At 48.7% G+C, this 21010-nt stretch overlaps 1 protein-coding gene across 5 annotated transcripts in view; it reads left to right on the plus strand.

Moving 5' to 3' along the window:
• GPR161 (G protein-coupled receptor 161) overlaps positions 1-21010 on the plus strand; it is a 50847-nt gene that overhangs the window by 19889 nt on the left and 9948 nt on the right. For 4 of the 5 annotated variants that reach the window (XM_032291488.1, XM_032291491.1, XM_032291492.1 and 1 more), the window contains 3 exons: positions 5393-5810; positions 13319-14040; positions 20206-20310. In XM_032291488.1, coding sequence (XP_032147379.1) covers positions 5393-5810; positions 13319-14040; positions 20206-20310 — 1245 coding nt within the window. The remainder of the gene's footprint in view (positions 1-5392; positions 5811-13318; positions 14041-20205; positions 20311-21010) is intronic. The other variant, XM_032291493.1, reaches the window with a different exon arrangement.

Consider the following 21010-nt stretch of genomic DNA (forward strand, 5'->3'; position numbering starts at 1 on the left):
CAGCAGGCCACACAGTCTTTCTGACAAGTGCAGGACAACAGTAATATGAGTAGGAAGACATTTCCACCTTAAGTCAATCAAAGTGAAAGAGTTTTAGGTAAAAATATGAAACCACAAAATTATCCAGATTTACACAAATAATAGAAAGAACGTGGTCTTACGTTGTAGTAATTCTGTCCTTGCAGCTCAAGGCATTTCTGGAATTATTTCTTGGATATTACCATGGAAAGCAGTTTATAAAACACAACAGATACCTGTCTCAACTCTATAGTGTTGCCTTGTTTTTAATTTTTGTTTTTTAACTTTTAAGTTCAGTGTTACATGTGCAGGTTTGTTATATAGGTAAACTCATGTCACAGGGGTTTGTTGTATGATTATTTTTTCACCCAGGTACTAAGTCTAGTACCCACTGGTTATTTTTTCTGCTCCTCTCCCTCCTCCCACCCTCCACCCTCAAGGAGGCCTTAGTGTCTGTTGTTTCTCTCTTTGTGTTCATGTGTTCTCATCATTTAACTTCCACTTATGAGTGAGAACATGTGCTATTTGGTTTTCTGTTTCTGCATTAGTTTGGTAAGGATAATGGCCTCCAGCTCCATCCTTGTCCCTACAAAGACCTATCTCGTTCTATTTTATGGCTACATAGTATTCCATGGTGCATAAGGACCATTTTTTCTTTATCCAGTCTATCATTGATGGGCACTTGGACTGATTACAAAATGATTAATATCATTTTAATGACTTGAGTGATAAGATTTGGCTTTGATTGACCTGAGGCCGCTACCAGTAGGCTAATCAGGCAAAGAATTTACTATCTCTGGAAATGCACAAGAAGACTGAAGACACTTCCCAAAGAGGAGTGACCACAACACGTGAGCTGTGGTGGCAAGGATGAGTCAGTGATCAACTTCCCTGATGACCTGTCTGAGAGGGATAGCTCTCTTTCTCGGGGATAATTTCTGATGGGCTTATTAAAACCTTTTTCTAGATGTTTCTTGAAGAAGCAGTGCAAGGTGATTTATTTGGTCGGGGCAGGATGTGGGAGTTCTGAAACACCTTTGTGTCTGCAGCAGAGCAGCCCCAGAGAGTGGAAATGTGAGTCACACGTGAGCTCGCTTCCGTTCAATGGGCCCTGTCTTGTTGGGCCCTGGGTAAGTGGGCTGCCCGCCAGGAAGCCTCCTTTGGCTGGGGCATTCCAAACCCCTTCTCTTGTTCTTTAAAGATACACCCTGAGGGATTTGCTGGGACTTGTGCCTTCTGTACTCCAGACCTCGTGGCAGAGACTGGGATTTTGGATTTCACTGAGTGGGCAGCTCTTAGGCCCACATGAATCCCCTCTGTCTCCTTAGGAAGGTTGGACCAGAAGGCCTCAAAGACTGCAGCCAACTCTGGGCTCTCCAATACTGAGGTCACTGACGTGCTTGCTAAGATGGAGTCTTGCTCTGTCACCCAGACTGTAGTGCTATGGTGCCATCTCAGCTCACTGCAGCCTCTACCTCTTGGGTTCCAGTGATTCTCCTGCCTCAGCCTCCTGAGTAGCTGGTATTAAAGGCATCCGCCACCACTCCTGGCTAATTTCTGTATTTTTAATAGAGACCGAGTTTCACCATGTTGGCCAGGCTGGTCTCGAACTCCTGACCTCAAGTGATCCGCCTACTCAGCTTCCCAAAGTGCTGGAATTACAGGCATGAGCCACTGCGCCAGGCCTACATTTTATTTTTTATTGCTCTTATTTAGATTTATCTTCTTAGATTTATTTACCAAATTTTTTTCTAACAGTTGATTCTTGTACCTTACCCCTTATCTCTGGATTCAGTTTCCTTCTTCATGAAATGTATCCTTAACCAGATCACTTGAGAGTCGTCATTTGTAACCATTCAGGTTTTGTTCACCCCAAAAGTATATTTACCCTCTCTTGAATGATATGGAGCTTTAGGGCAAAGGTTCTTTTTCTTATATTATTCCACTATTTTCTGGCCTCTTTTTTTACTTTTGCTATTGAAGAGTCTACTGTTTATCTAATTGTTACTCTATAGGCAAAACTGCTTTTTCCATTTCTCTGTATGTGGGTGTTTTCATTTTTTATTATGATGTGTTTTGGTATAGGCTTTTCAAAAATTCGTTTTCAGAACTTGATATGCTCTTTCAATTTGAGGACTCGTGAGTTTCTTTAATCCTAGAAAATGTTCAGTCATACCTCTATATTCCTGTTAACCTAGTAGGCTGGATACGTGTGACTCAAGTAACAGAAACCCAACTCAAAATAGCTTTAAAAACAATTTTTAAACTCGTATTGCTTCACATAACAAAAAGCCAGGAGAAAACTGACTTCAGGATTTATTAATTTATTAGCCCAAGGATCAGCCTTTCTTTTCGGCCATGCTCAGCATGCTGGCTTTGCATCCCTAATGGTCTCAAGATGGTTGCCACAGCTCCAGGCTCCCTTTCTGTCTTTGCCACCAGGGTCATTAGAGAGATTTATCTTCCTTGTGTCTTTGTGAGATCAAAGCAGCTTTACCCAAAAATCTTCCCCCTTTCCCCCATCAAAGACTTTTCCTCCTGCCTAACTACAGGCGGAGACTGCCAGAACTGCAAGAAGAAAGGGAACACAGGGATTAGTTCAGACCGATCAGGATCTGTATTCCAGAACTAGGGATAAGATCCGCCTTCTCTGGGGTACTTGGAGGAGGATTAGACACCCGAACAAAGTTCGAGGTCTGCCAGTAAGAACAAACTAAGAATGGCTGCTGGGTAAGTGCCCAACAGTGTCTGCTCGTTTCATTCTCTCTGCCCTGTTGGACATATGTTGGATTTTCTCAGCCTGTTCTTCCAGTATTTTGACTTGTATTTTGACTTTTGTTTCATAGTTTTAATTTCTTACTTTTTCTGACTGCATTCTGAGTAATTTCCTTGGACCTCTTCTAGGAACCATCTCAGTTAACCATCTTTCTCTTTATCTATATTTGCTGTTTAACATACCCATTAGTTTGTAATTTTGATGACTAAAATTTTAATTTCTACAAGTCCTATTTGGTTCTTTTTTACAACTGCGTTTTTTTGTCGTTTTTTGTTTTATGATATCTTGTTCTTTCATTATGATGTCTGGTTCTTTTTCTTTCTTTCTTTCTTTTTGAGATGGATTTTCACTCTTGTCACCCAGGCTGGAGTGCACTAGCATGATCTCAGCTCACTCAACCTCAGCCTCCTGGGTTCAAGCAATTCTCCTGCCTAAGCCTCCTGAGTAGCTGGGATTACAGGTGCCCACCACCACATCCAGCTAATATTTGTATTTTTAGTAGAGATGAGGTTTCATCATGTTAGCTAGGCTGGTCTCGAACTCCTGACCTTAGGTGATCCACCTGCCTTGGCCTCTCAAAGTGCTGGGATTACAGGCGTGAGCCACTGTGACCGGCTTCTAGGCATACCTAGAAAGTGTACTCATAGCACAAAGCTGGAGTAACAAATATGTTGCTTAACTGAATCAAAATTCAGAATATTTTGGCAGCCTGGAAATATGGGCCTAAATATGTAAAGGGAAATTTAGTAGAAATAACGTTTTATACTTAGGCTTAAAAACATCAATTCCATATGTTCAAAATTAGGGACATCTGCCTTCATAGAAATTTATGTATGTATAAACTTTGGGGTTTAGTTGATCACACACTTATATAAGCCCAACAAAATTAGTTCGTTGCTATAAGAAAATTTTTTGAGACAGGGTCTCAGACTGTCCCTCAGGTTAGAGCTCAGTGACACAAATAGCTCACTGCAGCCTCGAACTCTGGGTTCAAGGGATCCTCCCGCCTCCGCCTGCCAAGTAGCTGGGAATACAGGCATGAACCACCATTCCCGGATAATTTTCTTTGTATTTTTCTGTAGAGACAGGGTTTCGCCATGCTGCCTGGGCTTGTTCTCGAACTCCTGAACTCAAGCAATCGCCTGCATGGGCCTCCCAAAGTGCTGGGATTACCACTGTGAGCCTCCGTGTACCCTGCCTCCAGAAAATGTATTTTTACAGTGAATAGTGGAAAGAGATTATTCTGATCATGGAGAAAATTGCTCTTTTGGACTTGACATCTAGAATGGTGTGTTCAATTTTGGGGACCCACATCAAGAGGGTCATAGACGTCTGAGAGCAAGTACAAAGCAGGGAAGCTAAGTTAGTGAAGGGTCTGGAAACCACTATACTATAAGGGAAACTTTCTCACTGGCCCTTAAGACTGCTGGTGAGGGGAAGGGCTGCCTTATTAACCCGCACACTCCCTCTGGACAAAGAATGTTTGAGTAGAGGCCACGGACCTACCACGAGGGTTGTGGGGATAACCCCGCTGCTGTGTGTAGGCAGATTAGGCACCAGAGTTTTTGTCTTGATCATGGAGAACAATCGTTCCTTTCTTTTTGGTGTTTTCTGTGTGCAGAGAACGAGAGCAGGTGGGGACAGTGATCTGTGGAGTTTTTTGGCTCACTGAAGTATATGAAGAGTGTTGGAGAAACATTGGTCTGTAGGATTGAATGTTAACGAGTGTCAGCCTGGAGACTTAGCCAGCGATCCCAGCCAGTCTCCTGAGAGCAGGGACGGCACCTTATAGACAGTGATGTCTGTGGGCTGAGACCTCAAATGGTGCCTCCACTTCCCCATTTACAGTTGTGTTTCCCCTCCCTCGCCGTATCTGATGACAGCAGTCATGATGTCGCCGTATAAACTGTACCTGATTAATCCCTGCTCAGCGAGGTCGGAATGATTCCCATGAGAATCTTACTGTCGAACTATTACGAGCACCAAAACTGACTGGCGGTGGGGCTAAAATGTGGATTTGATTCTGTAGATGGAGCTGCGGAGCCTGAGGTTCTGCCTCTCTAGTGAGCTCCTGAGTGACAGTGATCCTGCTGGTTCAGGGCCCACCCTGAGTAGCCAGGGTCTAAACACAGCAGTCTGCAGAGTGTCTCCCACAGACCACTTGTAACAGCTGTCCCTCCCCCACCGCCCCGCCCCGCCCCACCCCAACCTGCTTGTTTAAAATGCAGATTCCTAGGCTGTGCCTGTGATCTCTGAGCCCAGAACCTCTTGTGGTGGAGCTCAAGGATCAGCTTTCTGCACGGGCACTTCAGAGGATTCTTAAGCACATTAAAGGTTTTGAATCACTGGCCTTGGGAAAATGGATAGGATGGGTTAGACCAGAGGAAGACACTGGTCAGGGGGACATAATCAGTTTCACACAGAGTTGGTTGTAGGAAATGGCCCGCTTATGCAGTGCATGGGGAAGACCGGCTGAGAGTCTGCACTAGCTGGGTGACCTGAGGCACAGCCTTTAAACCTCATCTTTCTTCCCTAAAGTGGAGATGATGTGATTTGATGAATCTTTTCCTGTCCCCTGGTCCTGACTTATCTTTCCAGTCATCCAGCATGCTCTGCCCCCCCCATGCCGAGGTGCACTGACCATGAGCCTCAACTCCTCCCTCGGCTGCAGGAAGGAGCTGAGTAACCTCACTGAGGAGGAGGGCGGCGAAGAGGGCGTCATCCTCACCCAGTTCATCGCCATCATTGTCATCACCATTTTTGTCTGCCTGGGCAACCTGGTCATCGTGGTCACCTTGTACAAGAAGTCCTACCTCCTTACTCTCAGCAACAAGTTCGTCTTCAGCCTGACTCTGTCCAACTTCCTGCTGTCCGTGTTGGTGCTGCCTTTCGTGGTGACAAGCTGTATCCGCAGGGAATGGATCTTTGGTGTCGTCTGGTGCAACTTCTCCGCCCTCCTCTACCTGCTGATCAGCTCAGCCAGCATGCTAACCCTCGGGGTCATTGCCATCGACCGGTAAGCATGCCTCAGACTTAGAAAATTGAGGGATTACTGATGGAAGCTCATCTTGGTGCAGTGTCCCTCTGACTGCCTTAGTTCCCTGGAGAGTGTCAGGGCCCCCTGCCAGGGGAGGATGACCAGATAGAGTTCTGCCTCTGCAGCCACATCTTCAACCAGACATGTCTCGTTTTGTCTGTGTATGTTACATACAATTTTATATTTTAGAAAGAGGTTCCATTGCCTAAAATAAAACATTCTAGAAACCTCTGATTCTTGGTTTGTCAATGAAGAAGCCAAAGCCGAGGCAGGTTTCAGTTCCGAGCAGCACTGGGGCCGGGGCCCTTGACTCTGCTGCTGTTTCTCCCAGTGTGACGCCTGCTCTGTCTTGCTTTGGTGTTGACCAGTGGAGCCCAAACAGGGAGCACCCTTACCAAGTCCAGCTCAGCTGCAGAGACCCCCACCCAGGCAGCGCTGAAGGAATTGGAGGCAAACACCCAGATAGAACAACAAAGTGGGACTATCTGGGGGGCCAACAGCCTTCTGAGCTGAGAACCTCAGGGGACTGACAGCATTCTGGGCTGAGGGCCTCGAGCAGACTCTGACCCACATATTTCTTGGTGCTATGAGGTGGTTAATAATCATCACCACAGGTGTTCTGTGTTTTCTCATAGCACCAAGATAAACCAGGTAGGCAGCTGGTGCCTGCTTACCACTAATCATAGACAAACTAAAAAGTATTCTCCACAAGGGCGCCATGGTGCAGGGTCACATATCCCGCACTTAAAGAATTGTTTTAACTGGTGTATAATATGCAGATACTATCTTGCTACTTTAGAATGCCCCAAGTAGTTTTCCACTTTGGGGGAGAGGGTGGTGGCTAGGTTTTCCTTGTCATCGTTCTTCTTAGCAAACAATATAATTTATTCTCAACACATCCTCACTCCCCACAGTCCAGGACTGGAAGGAGAGCAAGGGGAAGGAAGACAGCCAGAGAATACAAGCAGTGACACCCGGGAGAGGCAGTGTGCCCGTGTGGTAGCTCGGCTGCCCCTGCCCTCAACGTCTCTAGTGCACAAGGAGGTCAGGTGCGGCTGATGTTCCTGAGTGGCGTATTGCGGGTTCTTCAGGTTCCCACATTAAGCTGTCAGATTTTGTTGTACAAGTCTTGTGGGCTTTGGCAGCGAGTTTCCCACAAATGAGTGCATTTATTAGAATTTTGCTAAGGGCCGCTTCATTCATCACAGGCATAGGTCGGGCTTCATGAGGACAGGGAGGATAGATTCAGGGTATGTGTGATTTACAGGAACTGGGGAGGGGAGTAAGTCGTAGGGTCAGGGAAAACATGGAGCGGGGCGAGCCAGGGGTGTTGTCACTGGGTGAGACAAGTCCCCGGGCTTTTTTGAGACTGTCAGTTTTTCAGCCGATGAGTGGTAGTGGAACTGCCCACCGGAGCACAGACTGCAGTTAGACCTGAGGCTGGAACCTGGCAGCTCTTTGTGGCTATGTGGCGGAGGCAGAACCAATGAAGCCATTGGTCAAAATGAATCAATTAGCTTCTTTTTTTTTTTCTTAAGTGATAAAAGTAATAAAGAAAATACAATGAATGAAATTAGAAACACTCATGATCTAATCAACCAGAAGCAATCACTGTTGATGGTTTTAGAATATTTGCTTCCAGTAATTTTTGGTTGTACACAGCAAATTTTTGAAACAGGCTTCTGGCACCTATGGTTTTCTGACCTCCTTTTTTCATTTAGGTGATTGTGAGCATTTTCTCTTCTTTGCAGATATTCTTGAAGAAGGTGATGTTTCACGGTCATGGGCTATTCCATCCTGTGGAGGTTTATAAATTATTTTTACAGGCTCCTATTACTGGTTTAGGTGGCTTCACATAGCTCGCTATTCTCTATGGCATTCTGAGGAGCATCTGTGTTTGTGGAATTGCTGTATTCTCAGTAACAATAAACATGCTTTCAAGATTCTTGATATATATATAGAGCAAATGACCCTTCAGAAAGTTGTACGAATTTGTATTTCAGCAGCTGTTTGTCAATATCCTATCAGCATTGATTATATAACTTTTTTTTTAAAGAAAGTTTGGAAATTTATTGGCAGTGGGGAGGAATGGGATCTCAATGTTTTAACTTTTATTTTTGTGAATTATTAAGTGTTGAACATCCCTTTTTGGGCCCTGGGTCCCGTGGAACATGGAGTGAGGATAAACAGTTTAGCTGCAGAGATGGAGAGCTGGTCTCTAGGTGCCCCTCTCAGAACTGTGTCTGTATGGATGCTCAGTGAGCATGCCGGGGGCATCTGCAGGGTTAGTTCCAGGACACTGTAAGCTGCTTGCTTAAATCTGTGGTCTAGATGAGTGAGAATGAGACTTTCTACCAGCAAGCACGACAAATCCTCGAATCATGCCAGCAAAGTACTTCATCCGAGAGAGGATTTACCTCCTTCAGTGCCTCATTTGACACTGGGAATATTGGTTGGATGTGTATTCCAGGAAAGGCCCATGCCGAATCCTTGGGGTGGTGGGCTATAAGCATGAGCAGGAGCAGGACACAGATCCTGCCCACCAGGGGTTTACAGTCCAGTGGCAGAGGCTGACTTGTGGGTGATGATTTAACACAAAAGTAGAAATAACTGCCATAGACAACTCCACCAGCCATCACTGCTGATGGGCTGGGCAGCAAGTTCTTCAGGGAGAAGGTGGCATTTGAGCTAGGCTCCTAAACAGCAAGTAGGATAGCACAGGTAGGTAAGAGACGGAGAGGCCCCTTCTCACTGAAGGAGCAGCTTCCACAAATTCACTTGGTAAGCAATTATTGAGCTCCTATTATATGCCTATCACAGTTGTTGGTGCTGGGAATACATAGCTGAATAAGATGAGTAAACATGCTGAGGCTGGGCATGGTGGCTCATGCCTGTAATCCCTGCACTTTGGGAGGCCAAGGTGGGCAGATCATCTGAAGTCAGGAGTTCAAGACCAGCCTGGCCAACATGATGAAATCCTGTCTCTATTAAAATACAAAAATTAGCTGGGCATGGTGGCAGGTGCCTATAATCCCAGCTACTCAGGAGGCTGAGGCAAGAGACTCACTTGAACCCAGAGGCAGAGGTTGCAGTGAGCCGAGATCGTGCCATTGCATTCCAGCCTGGATGATAAGAGTGAAACTCTGTCTCAAAGAAAGAAAGAAAAGAAAGTAGAAGTGGAGAAGAGCAAGGGCAGTGGGTGTGATTTAGGCTATAAAGTGTTACACGCTTATCATGTGCCAGGCACTGCACTATGTATGCTGTTTATCAACATTTAGCTCAGCTAACCCTCATGGCAAGCCTGTTAGCCCCTATGTTGCAGGTGAGCAAAGTGAGGTTTTGAGACCTTAAGGTCTCAGAGGTCACTTGCCCAAGGCTGCGTGGCTGGTAAGGAACTCCCCTGGCTCTGAGATGCCCAGGCCTGGATGCTTTGTCATTGTACAGCACTGTCAACTCAGTGCTGCCAGTCAAGCCCAGCAGCCAGCTAGAGTTTCTCCACCTTAGCACTGTTGACTTTTCAGGCCAGATAATTCTCTGTGGTAAGGAGCTGTCCTGTGCCTTGTAGGATAGACAGCAGTGTCCTGGCTTCTACCCACCACATGCTGGAACATCTCCCCAGCCATGACAGCCCAAAATGTCTGTAGACATTGCCACATATACCCAGGGGTTTCCAACTGAGAACCTTAGCTAAAGAAACTGGCTGGACATATGAACCCAAAGAGTCCGTCCTGTAGCCCCATGAAAAGAGAGCAAAGACAGACATAAAAGGACTGGCTGCCTGGAGTGAAGTTCACAGTGCGTCAGTGTCCTAAGCCGGCCAAGTGGAAGTAGGGCCTGCTGGGGACACCATTTGACCTGCCACTGGTTCCACTGTGAACATCTGTTAGAATAAGTCTGTAACGGTGGTCACATCTATCATTGCTGCGAAGCTGCCAGAGTTCCAGGTCTGTGGAGAATAGTTCTCATATTTTCATTCCACACCGCAGCGGGTGAAACTCCAAGTTTAAAAATAGAATTTCAGTACATGAAAGTAGCTAGAGCACGGGACGGGTAGTGTTAGCAGAGGTGACTAGTGCTTTTGGGAGGCTGATCCGTGTACAGTAATGTGTTCCCCACTCCAGTAGGTGAAGTTGGCTTAGATTCTGTTTCTGTTTCCACTGAAGACAACTTATTAAGAGCGGGCTTGCTATCAGAGCGGTTGGTCTTGCGGCAGGAGCATGAAGCATCCAAAGCTCTTTCCCATATTACAGCTTGTCAGTTACCTGTGATGTCATGAAAACCTCTTTGGGGTTCAAGGGTCGTGATTGGGCTCATGTCTAAAAACTAGTTGTTGGAGAAAAGATTGAGAGCCTCAGAAGATAGGAGAACAGAGCAAAAGAAAACCCCTCTGTTGGTCTGTATTATCAGCGAACACAGGCGTGGGGAGTTGCTTTTATTGTCTTCCCTTGAATCTTCAATTAGGCCTAAATGAGGCTTCCGCTGCGATAAAGGACTTGATATATCTGTGATTGAGAACATACATACCCATTTTTTTCTGAGGCGATGTAGGACTGTTCTGTATCTTTTTTTTTTCTTTTTTTTTTGAGACAGGGTCTTACTTTGTCACCCAGGCTGGATTGTAGTGGAGCAATCATGAGCAGCCTTGACCTCCTAGGCCCGAGTGATCCTCTTCCCACCTCGGCCTCCCAAGTAGCTGAGACTACAGGCACACACCTGGATAATTTAAAAAATTTTTTTTTTTTTTTTTTTTAGAGAGGGGGTCTCCCTATGCTGCCCAGGCTGTCTCAAACTCCTGGCCTCCAGTAATCCTCATATCTTGGGCTCCCAAAGTGCTGAGTTTACAGATGTGAGCCATTGCACCTGGCTGGAATGTTCTGTATCTTTTTTTTTTTTTTTTTTTTGAGATAGAGTCTCACACTGCCACCCGGGCTGGGATGCAATGGTGCAATCTCAGCTCACTACAACCTGGGTTCATGTGATTCTCCTGCCTCAACTTCCACAGTAGCTGGAATTACAGGTGTGCAGCACAACACCTGGCTAATTTTTTGTATTTTTAATAGAGATGGGGTTTCGCTGTGTTGGCCAGATTGGTCTTGAACTCCTGACCTCGTGATCCACTCGCCTTGGACAGTGTTCTGTATCTTGATAGACATGTAGATGCATGCATTTCAATGTACATACATTTTATCCCCCACCCCTGAAAATACACTTTAAAAACAAAATAACCCCTGGAGGATGTGGCTGTGCATGGGCAGGGCTGTGCCTGTGGGGCTTTTCTGACTGTAGGAGGCTGACCTTGTCTGAGCCAGCACCCCGCTTCACTGCCCCGGCTTCCTGGTGGGACTCAGGATGCAGCTGGGAGAAATCACTGTCATGTCACACTGGAACTGCCCGTGCCTAAACCTCAGTCAGCGAGTGATATGGGTACCATTTATTACAATAAAGGAGAAATCTTGCCATCAAGTAATAATAATAACTGGGTGTTGAGAAGAGCCAGAAGGAAATCTGGCAGAGGACAGCACATTAATTGTTACCACTTTTATGGTCACCAAACAGGGTTGGTCGAAGGAAGGTGAACATTCACCAGGCCTGGCTCCCTCACCTGGCTGTACCCTCCCAAGGTGACTGAGGGTGAAGCGCCTGCATGCTCTTTAAAGAAAAGGAGAAATCTCTGCCTTGTTTCTTTTGAAAAGTGAAGGAAACCTTCCTAGACCCACCGCTCCCCTCCCCCCGGCCCTACCCTAGCAACCCCCTCACATTTCATTTGCCAGAATGATGTCAGACAGGTCCAAGTATCAGCAGGTCACCCGCAAGGGGAAGGAAGACCACCATGTGGCTTGTTCACCCCGCGGGGCTCAGAAGGGCCAGCGTCCCCTGTGGGTCATCACAGGAACAGAAGTGTAGGGCTTCCGTCTTCAGGAGGAAGGGGGAAAGGTCGATGGGCAGTCCCCCTTGAAGGGTAGGCACCATCCCGGCTTTTTCCATGCTTTTCCTTGTTTGTTCCTAGGAGCAGACCTGTGATGTGAGTGCCAGAATTCCCATTTTCCAGATGAGGGAACTGAAGCTCTGAGAGGTTACATCAGCTAGCTGAGTCCACACAGCTAGTAGACATCAGAGCCTCCCTCTGAACTTGAATTTCCAGCTCCAAAGGCATGCTTTTTCTCTTGGGCTGCATGGCCTTTGCAAGATACAAGCCCAGATAGCAGCATAAGATAGTAATCACCTTACCCCAGCCACTGTGCAGTGATTCTGTCATCGACACCCTAACCACTGTGTAATCTTCTCCTCAGGCCCCACAGCCCGAAATGCTCTCTTTCCAGGATAGATCCTGGCCTGGGCTCAAGGCTCAGCTCAGAGCCGCCCCAGGCTCACCCCTGCTTAGGAAGACCAAGGAGGCAGCACCTTCAGTTAGCACATGGCAGTTCAGTTGCCCAAGGGTGACTCAGGGCGGTCCCTGTGGAGGAGCCGGCTTCCCAGGCGATGTGTGAGGCACACAGCCACAGTCATTTCCCAAGATCCTGCCTGTGCCAGGCAGCATCAGTGTGGCCACCTGTCCCTTCCACATGTTGCACTCATGGGAACATCCTATTTCCCTTGGATAAAATGTCTGGGCTGGGAGGGAGATGGTTGACTTTCAGCCCCGTGGTCTAAGACCTCCCACCCTTTCCAATTAAAGGGCCAGTCCCTAGCTGGGCCTACAAGGCTCTAATGCCCCAGCCCCGCCCACATGGCTGGCTTCTCTCCTCCTCTCTCCATCCTGCACTCTTGCACTCTCTCTCCTGCAGTGGAGCTCCATGCAGCCTTCCCCCTGAGCTAGTGCTCACTCACATCTCCATACCTCACCAGGATAGCTTTCTGCCTGGGCTGGTCCTGGGCCAGTGCCTCCAACACTACCTGCTGCTCACAGTTGCCGTGAGGACTCCATGTGGCCCTTACCGCTCCAGGCCCTCATACTTGGCTCAGGGGTCTGCCTTCCTCACATCTTCTCAACTGCATTTCCAGGACGTAGCACAGTGCTTCACACATCGCAAGCCTTCAGCAAATGTCCATTGATTGAATGAAGCCCATAGTGCTTCTACATCATTCTGGTTCTTAATGATCCCTCTAAACTGATCTAAACGGATTCATGTCAGCAGCAGCAGAATTGATATGGCCCGATGCAGCATCCCTCAGGAGCCTTGTAGGCATCTCAAGACTGGCCACACCCCCAAATATGAGTGGGCTCTGGTGTGGTGACTTGGAAACAGGACTGTTTGAGCTCCGTGCCTTGCCAGCATTGAGCTCTTCTCTGCTGAAGAGCTCTGCAGAACTGTGGAGCATGATGCAGTCTCTATAACTTGTCCAGGGAGACTTGGGAGAAGGTGCTGCTTTTAGAAACATCCAACCCAACCATGGGAGCCCCCGACACAAGAAAGCAGCAGGTGCCATCTTGGTGTGTTCTCTCTCCGCTGACTCCTCTCTCTTGCCTCCCCCCATCCCTTTTCTAGCTACTATGCTGTCCTGTACCCCATGGTGTACCCCATGAAGATCACAGGGAACCGGGCCGTGCTGGCACTCGCCTACATCTGGCTTCACTCCCTCATCGGCTGCCTGCCACCCCTGTTTGGTTGGTCATCGGTGGAGTTTGACGAGTTCAAGTGGATGTGTGTGGCTGCCTGGCACCGGGAGCCTGGCTACACGGCCTTCTGGCAGATCTGGTGTGCCCTCTTCCCCTTTCTGGTCATGGTGGTGTGCTATGGCTTCATCTTCCGCGTGGCCAGGGTCAAGGCACGCAAGGTGCACTGCGGCACAGTCATCGTGGAGGAGGATGCCCAGAGGACTGGGAGGAAGAACTCCAGCACCTCCACCTCCTCTTCAGGCAGTAGGAGGAACGCCTTTCAGGGTGTGGTCTACTCAGCCAACCAGTGCAAAGCCCTCATCACCATCCTGGTGGTCCTCGGTGCCTTCATGGTCACCTGGGGCCCCTACATGGTTGTCATTGCCTCTGAGGCACTCTGGGGGAAGAGCTCCATCTCTCCGAGCCTGGAGACTTGGGCCACATGGCTGTCCTTTGCCAGCGCTGTCTGCCACCCCCTGATCTATGGACTCTGGAACAAGACGGTTCGCAAAGAACTACTGGGCATGTGCTTTGGGGACCGGTATTATCGGGAGCCGTTTGTGCAGCGACAGAGGAATTCCAGGCTCTTCAGCATTTCCAACAGGATCACAGGTAACTTGGGCATTATTGGGATAGCCCCTCAGAGGCAGATGAAATCTATGGTCCTCTCAGCCACTCTCAGGCTGACTGTGGCCGTAAGGCTCAAAGCACAGATTTCTTTTGGGAAGAAACATTCCAGAGGCTCCATTGTGATTCCCAGGCAGCTTCCCATTACTCAGCAGCTCATGGCCATGCTGATAAGGCCTGCGGAGCTCCCTGGTGCCCTGGTATGCATCCCGAAAGCAACGGGCAGGGGACACCACAGTCCAGAAATCTGCTTTCTGAAACCCCAGCCATGGTCTTCTGGTCTCCCAAGTATATATAGTTACTTCTCTTTTCTTTTTTTTTTGAGACAGGGTCTTTCTCTGTCACCCAGGTTGGAGTGCAGTGGCACAATCTCCATTCACTGCAACCTCTGCCTCCCTGATTCAAGTGATTGTTGTGCCTCAGCCTCCTGAGCAGCAGCTGGGATTATAGGCATGCACCACCACACCCAACTACTTTGTATGTTTTTATTAGAGACAGGGTTTCACCATGTTGGCCAGGCTGGTTGGTCTTAAGCCCCTGACCTCAAGTGATCTGCTCGCCACAGCCTCCCAAAGTGCTGGGATTACAGGCGGGAGCCATGGCGCCCAGCCCAGAGTACAGTTACTTCTTTACTAGAGGAAAAAGAATCCAAGCATTGGACCAGGCCACCTTCTCCTCCTGGCACATTCACATCCTTCAGTGTTTCCTCTTGTCAGCGCTCCCTCCCCACCTCAGCTGCCGTCTTCCTCCTCGACCATCCTCTTCCTCACAGATCAGTGGTTTCCTCCCTCAGATGGTCCCTGACAGTCCAGGGGGTGTCCGTGCCAAACCTCAGCCCTCCATTGAACACCATTGCCTTGTATGTGCGAGGCTGCTCCTGCCTCTGGTGACTGATCCGGTGTGCACAGGTTTTGGGACACAATCCCACCACCTTTGGTGGGACCTGGAGGAATTACCCTAGTTAGGGGTTAGATTTTTTTTGTTAAAACTTTTTATTTTGAAATAATTTTAGATTTACAGAAGACGTGGAAAAATAATACAGAGAATTCCCATACACCCAGCTTCCTCTAGTATTACTGTCTCGCAAAACCCATAGCACAGTGATCAGCTCTGAAACGCCAACATCGGGGCAGTGCTATTAACTACAGACTTGATTCAGGTTTCACCTGTTTCTTCATTAATGCGCTTTGTCCAAAGATCCAGCTTGGGATCCCATCTTGTCTGAGTCAATCTTTGACAATCCTTTATTCTTCCCTTGTCTTTTATGACATTGACAGTTTTGTAGAGTACTTGTCAGGCATTCTGTAGAGTGCCCCTTAATTTGTGCTCATCTGATGCTTTCTCGAGATTAGAAAGAGGTTATTCATTTTTGGCAAGAATGCCGCAGGGATGATGTGCCCTTCCTGTACATCGTAGCCGGAGGCACCCATGCCAATATGCCTTATTGCTAGTTGTCTTACCCTTGATCTCTCAGTTAAGGTGGCGCCTGTCAGCTTTCTCTGCAGTAAAGCTGCTGTTTTTCCCATTGTAATTAGTAATTACAACGGAGGAGGTACTTTAAGATGATGCAAATGCCGTTTCCTCTTTGGCCCTCTCCCACTGATTTAGGACGAGTTTGTGGATTTTGCCTCTGGCAGTTTTTACTGTGTAGTTTTGAGGTCAAGTAGCTGGATTTAGGGCTAGGTTGAAGGGAGACCATCACCTGGCCACGCCCCTGGAGGAGGGATTTTGAGGACGTTCAGCTCAGAATGCTGTTTTCATCTCTTGCCAGATGACTTTGGGCAACTCTTCAAACCACTCCAGTTAATTTTTCCTCTTCATGAAATGGAGAGGTCCTCCACTTTTCCTCTCAAGAGGGGGAAAGAAATAATGACTCCTAATTATGAACACCCAATGATAACAGGAGATCCTTTCCATGTGGCGATGAGACACAACAGCATCACTGATTTATTTCATGGGCTGATGGAGTTTTATTTTCCAGAGAGGAAGGAAGTCTGGGACTTTTAACCACAGGAGGAAATAAATTTCTCTGTACCTCAGTATTTTAACCGCTGAAATGCCCACCCCTGCCAGTTGCAAGCTCTCATTTTCATATGACTTATGATCCTGGAGCACATTCAATGTTGGGCTTCATTCCACTCATTAATGTATTAGTCCAGATTTTGTAAAATTACTTGTCTTCTAGGCAAAAAATAATAGATTTTTCTACATTAATGGAGTTAAAATGAGGAAGGAAAAAAAACGACAGAAAATGGAGCAGGGAAGGCTTCGTAGAACAATAAGAAACGCCTGCTTTTTGGGCCAGGATTTTCCATGCAAGTCACTTGCGAGTGTCCTAGAAGAGCTGGTGAAGCTGTGAGCGCAGGCAGAAGACACCAGCTGTGGTTGGCTTGGCACGTCCCAGGCAGCTGGCGGTCTCATCCTCATTTAGGGAAAGCAGGCTTGTGGGATGCTTTTGGGCTGAAGAGCTTGTGGGATGGGTGCTGAGTCGCTGGCCTTTCCAAGGAATGGGAGCTGGGTGGGGGTGGGGGATGGTTCCTTTGGTTGTTTTTGGAAGGTCCTGATCCCAGAGGAGGCGTCAGTAAGAGTCTGAGAAACAAAGCAGAATGCGGTGCCCAGCCCAGCCGCTCACCCTGCGCTGTCCATGGCTTTCTGACTGCAGGAGAGAGCCCTGGCCTCTGCCTTATGTCCCTCTGTCTGAGCCAGGGCTGACCAGACCCTCTATGGGCAAGGCTTTGATCTGCAGCAGATTCTGAAACCCCAATCACTTCCACTGCCACTGGCTCACCTTAGTGTTAACAAGAGGCAAGAAGGCTGATCTGATCTGTCTCAAAGCCAGCAAGAAACAACTTGGAGGCTTTATTCTTGGTTCTGTTCGCCTCAGTTTGTATGGGCACTTGGAAAGGTTTAACCAAGAAATCAGTAAATGGAACAAGCTTTCCTAAAAGCAGTGCTTATGAGCAAAGGGGGGAGAAGAATCCCACACGTGTCTGGAGCTTCCCTGCTGACTTGGATGTCAGGAGTCTCATGGGCACTTGACAGTGTGTCCTTTATATCTAGCAGATTTCAGCCATAATCAGTGGTTCTGGTTCTCTCAGTCTCAGAATGAAGAAGTACAAAATCTTAGGCTTTCCCTGGGTGCCAAATGTCACTGGGCCACCAAATATCTTCTGATTGTGAGGTCTCCTTAGCCAATTTCCAAAGGGAAGGTCACTTAGGAGTTTAGATCTCTGGACTTCCTGGAGGTTGCCATGCAGCGCCACCATGTGGCAGATAGGTCAGCCCTGTGTGGACATCGCTAAATGCTACCACGTGGTCTTAGGATGCTAAAGCACCAATCCAAAGCCGACTGGTGGCTGCTGACAATGGGAGCCAAGAAGGGGCTTCAGGAGAAAGCACAGGCAGCCCCTCCGCCCACCCTTCCACTGGCAGACCCTGAACCTTCACTCCAGCCAGGGCTGGAGAGCCCGAGCACAACCTCTCTCCCCAGCCAGGAAGGATGACCCAGGTAGTGTCAGGGTGTACCCCCTCCAAACACCACCCTTATAAGACCCTTGACGTCCCTGTCACTGAGCATAGAGCCTTTCACGTTATCTCCTACGAAGGACACTGACTCAAGAGGGGAAAACGCCTCGTGCCAGGTCCTTCCTCAGGAGGGCCCTGGAGGACGGGGAGGGTGAACCTAGAGCCTTTGAATTTACTCCCTTGCCTTCCTAAGTTTCTTTGCTGATGGCCCCTAGAGGTCTTCTGGTTACCTCAGAGTACCTGTAAATTCATCTCAGAATCATGCCCCTGTTCTTTCAGCTTCTCAGAGCACTGTGACTTTTCCTACCGCATGCCTCTGGAGAGCCACAAGCCTGACCCCCCGAGCCTGTGCCTTTGTGGTTTTTTTTTTTTTTAGGGGGTTGACTGGGCTCAACCCAGTAAATATATTGTTTCATGTGAACAATCTCAGGGTAATTGTCTCCACCCTCCGCTGGTAAATGCTGCGTAAACACAGAGGAGAGGGCTGCCACCTGGCTGCCCTGTTTCCAGACCTTTAGCTGAGCCACACTGGCCTGGCTCAGACCATGCCTCCCACGGGTGCAGACCAAGACATGTTCCTGGCTTTCACCGCAGCCTCAGAGATGGTGTCCAAAACCCACTGTGGCTTCAGCCATCCCAGCTGGCAGGGAATGAATGCCCCCACAGGCTCTGCTCCCTAAGCCAGGCCTCCTGTTGAACAGTCATGTTCCCAGGCCAAGACCATGGTAGGAGGGTCATGTGCAAGGGAGAGAATTGGGCTCTTTCTGGTCCCAGCTCCCTACACCAACCCCCAGTCGAGGGGAAGACCCCTTGCAAAAGCAGGATTCCCAAACGCAGCGAGAGGGAAGTTCTGAGAGAAGCCTGCTATGGCCGCCCCTCCCTCCCACACCAGGTCCTCCTTGGCTCCAAGGAAGAAAGGAGAAAGTGCACTCTATTGCCTTGTAACCTCTGAAGAGTTAGGGTAGAATGAGGAATGGGTCTCCTCTGGTCTGTGAGTGCCTCATAAAATACAAGAGTGTCCTTTATGGCGGATCACAACATCTGCCAGGCAGCAGACCTTAATGAGATCTGAGGAGTGTGACTTCTTGTGCTTTAATTTTAATTCCTAAGAGCATTTTGTTATCTCCACATTCCCTTTTCCATAGCCTGCAGCTCTTGTTTTAATGGATTCTTTATTTCCGTAACATTCTGAGGATGCCTCATTGTAATGTTTTGCTTTCTTAAGCTCCCTGCCTATTGAATCCTCTGAAGTCCATTTTTCTTTTCTTTTTTCCCAGTCTTTCTTTCTCCTTTTTTAAATTTTTTTTTTGTTGTTGAGATAAAGTCTTGCCCTGTTGCCAGGCTGGAGTGCTGTGGCACAATCTCTGCTCACTGAAACCTCCGCCTCCTGGGTTCAAGCGATTCTCCTGACCCAGCCCCCCAAGTAGCTGGGATGATAGGTGCGTGCCACCACGCCCAACTAATTTTTGTTCTTTTAGTAGAGATGGGGTTTTACCATGTTGGCCAGGATGGTCTCGATCTCCTGACCTCATGATCCACACGCCTCAGCCTCCCGAAGTGCTGTGACTGTAGGCGTGAACCACCACACCCGGCCCCATCTGTCGTTCACGCTTGTACCTTTCCTTAAATGTCTAGTGATCCTTGGGCATCCCTTCACCTCTAATAATGAGGCCCTAGAAAGCCACAGGAAGCCCTGGGCCGTGGGGTGCAGGCAGGCTTCCTGACTGTGATGGGTCTGGCAGGGCTGTTTCGCAGGTGCCGGGATCTCAGTGCTGCTCAGCTTTTCTCCGGGCTTGGTGGATTTTCCCAGGGAAGAGTTCTCCAGACTCCAGCCCAGGCTAAGTGGGACCAGGGGCCAGGGGCCCACTACTTAATATGGAAATTTCCACAATTCCCTTAGTTTTTAGTGTGTTGCTTCTGCTGTGGCTGTGCTCTGGGCTCACTCCTCTCCCCTCAACACTGGGGTCTGGCACCCGAGGCCCAGCGTGGGGAAGAGCAGTGGCAGGACCAGCTGCTTCTTGCGGAGACTTTGTCCCCTGGCCCACCACTCCTTCACCTCTTCCTGAGCTTGCGGAGCCTGGTGAAGCCTCTGCCTCGTCCCAGACCTCCCCGTCGCCAACCTGTTCTCTATTCCAGGTCAGCTCACCACTCTCACCCATCTGCTTTCCAGCTTACAAAAATTCTCCCCTTCTTTTGGAGTGTAAGCCTCTTAAAAAATCCCTCTTTGGTAATTCAAGTAGGATATCAGGAGATCAATGTGGGGTTGAACCATCCATCTTTAACAGGAAGGTCTTCTCACCTCGCATTTTCCCTCCCGCCTGCCTTGGTGTTTGGTTTTGTCTTTTTTCTTTTTTTGATTTTGCTCCCTGGCCCTCTGTCACCACCTTGGTGGTGGTTGACGTTGTCAGGAGAGCTTCCCCTTTGGGAGAACCCAGTGAGTGCTGCTGACACAGGGGGGCAGAAAAAGGGGTGAGCCAGGAGGGAGCGGCTAAGGGCTCCTATCTTTCAGGGAGGAGAGTGAGTTTTGCAAGGGAGGAGGGCAAGAGCTGGGTCTGTGGGGAAACTGAGGCTCGGCCCCTCTTTGCAGGATGTGATTGTGTTGTCAATGCCAATTTTGCCTTTCAGACCTGGGCCTGTCCCCGCACCTCACGGCGCTCATGGTGGGCGGTCAGCCCTTGGGGCACAGCAGCAGCACGGGGGACACTGGCTTCAGCTGCTCCCAGGACTCAGGTAACCTGTGTGCTTTTTCAGCCTCTTGCCTGTTGCTGGCGGAGGGGCATTTCCCACAGGGGGTGCAGGGTGAGAAGTGGGCTTCCAGCACTGGCTTTGACTTTTCAGCTTTCCTGTGTCTCGTTTTCCTCCTCTCCATGGGGCTCTCAGTTCCTGTTCTCTGCCACATGGTGTTATTGGGAGGTTGAAAGTGAGTGAAAGCCTTTGCAATGTTAAAATGAGAAATGACTGTGATGATGATATCCACGGCCCAGACAGGCCCTGGAGTCAGCCTGCCGGGTCTTCAGCCTCTGGTTGGCTTTTTACGAGCTGTGTTATCTCAAGCAAGTTGTATGATCTCCTCCTAAACCCTCAACTTTCCCCATCTGCAAAATGGGGGTACTAATGCCCATCACAGGGCAGCTGTGAGAATTGAGAGACCTAATGAAAGTGAAGCACTCATCTTGTTCTTGCCACAGAGGGGGCTCTCCCCCTTGCCTTGTCACCTCACTCCATGTCGGTTGGCGTGAAACTTGGTCTCCCTGTAGAAACGCATCTCCACCACAAATCCTACGGGGCACAAGCCCAGGGCTGCTCCTTGTCTGAGCAGTCAGCTTCCAGGCATTAGAGCCATGGTGCCAGAGAGGTGGGGAGGTGGGGAGGCGGGATGGAGAGGGAGGTGGGGAGGTGGGGGAGGTGGGGAAGTGGGGTGGTGGGGAAG

Source organism: Sapajus apella, unplaced genomic scaffold (assembly GCF_009761245.1).
Source record: "Sapajus apella isolate SASKATOON/1434 unplaced genomic scaffold, GSC_monkey_1.0 scaffold25, whole genome shotgun sequence".
Taxonomy (NCBI): domain Eukaryota; kingdom Metazoa; phylum Chordata; class Mammalia; order Primates; family Cebidae; genus Sapajus; species Sapajus apella.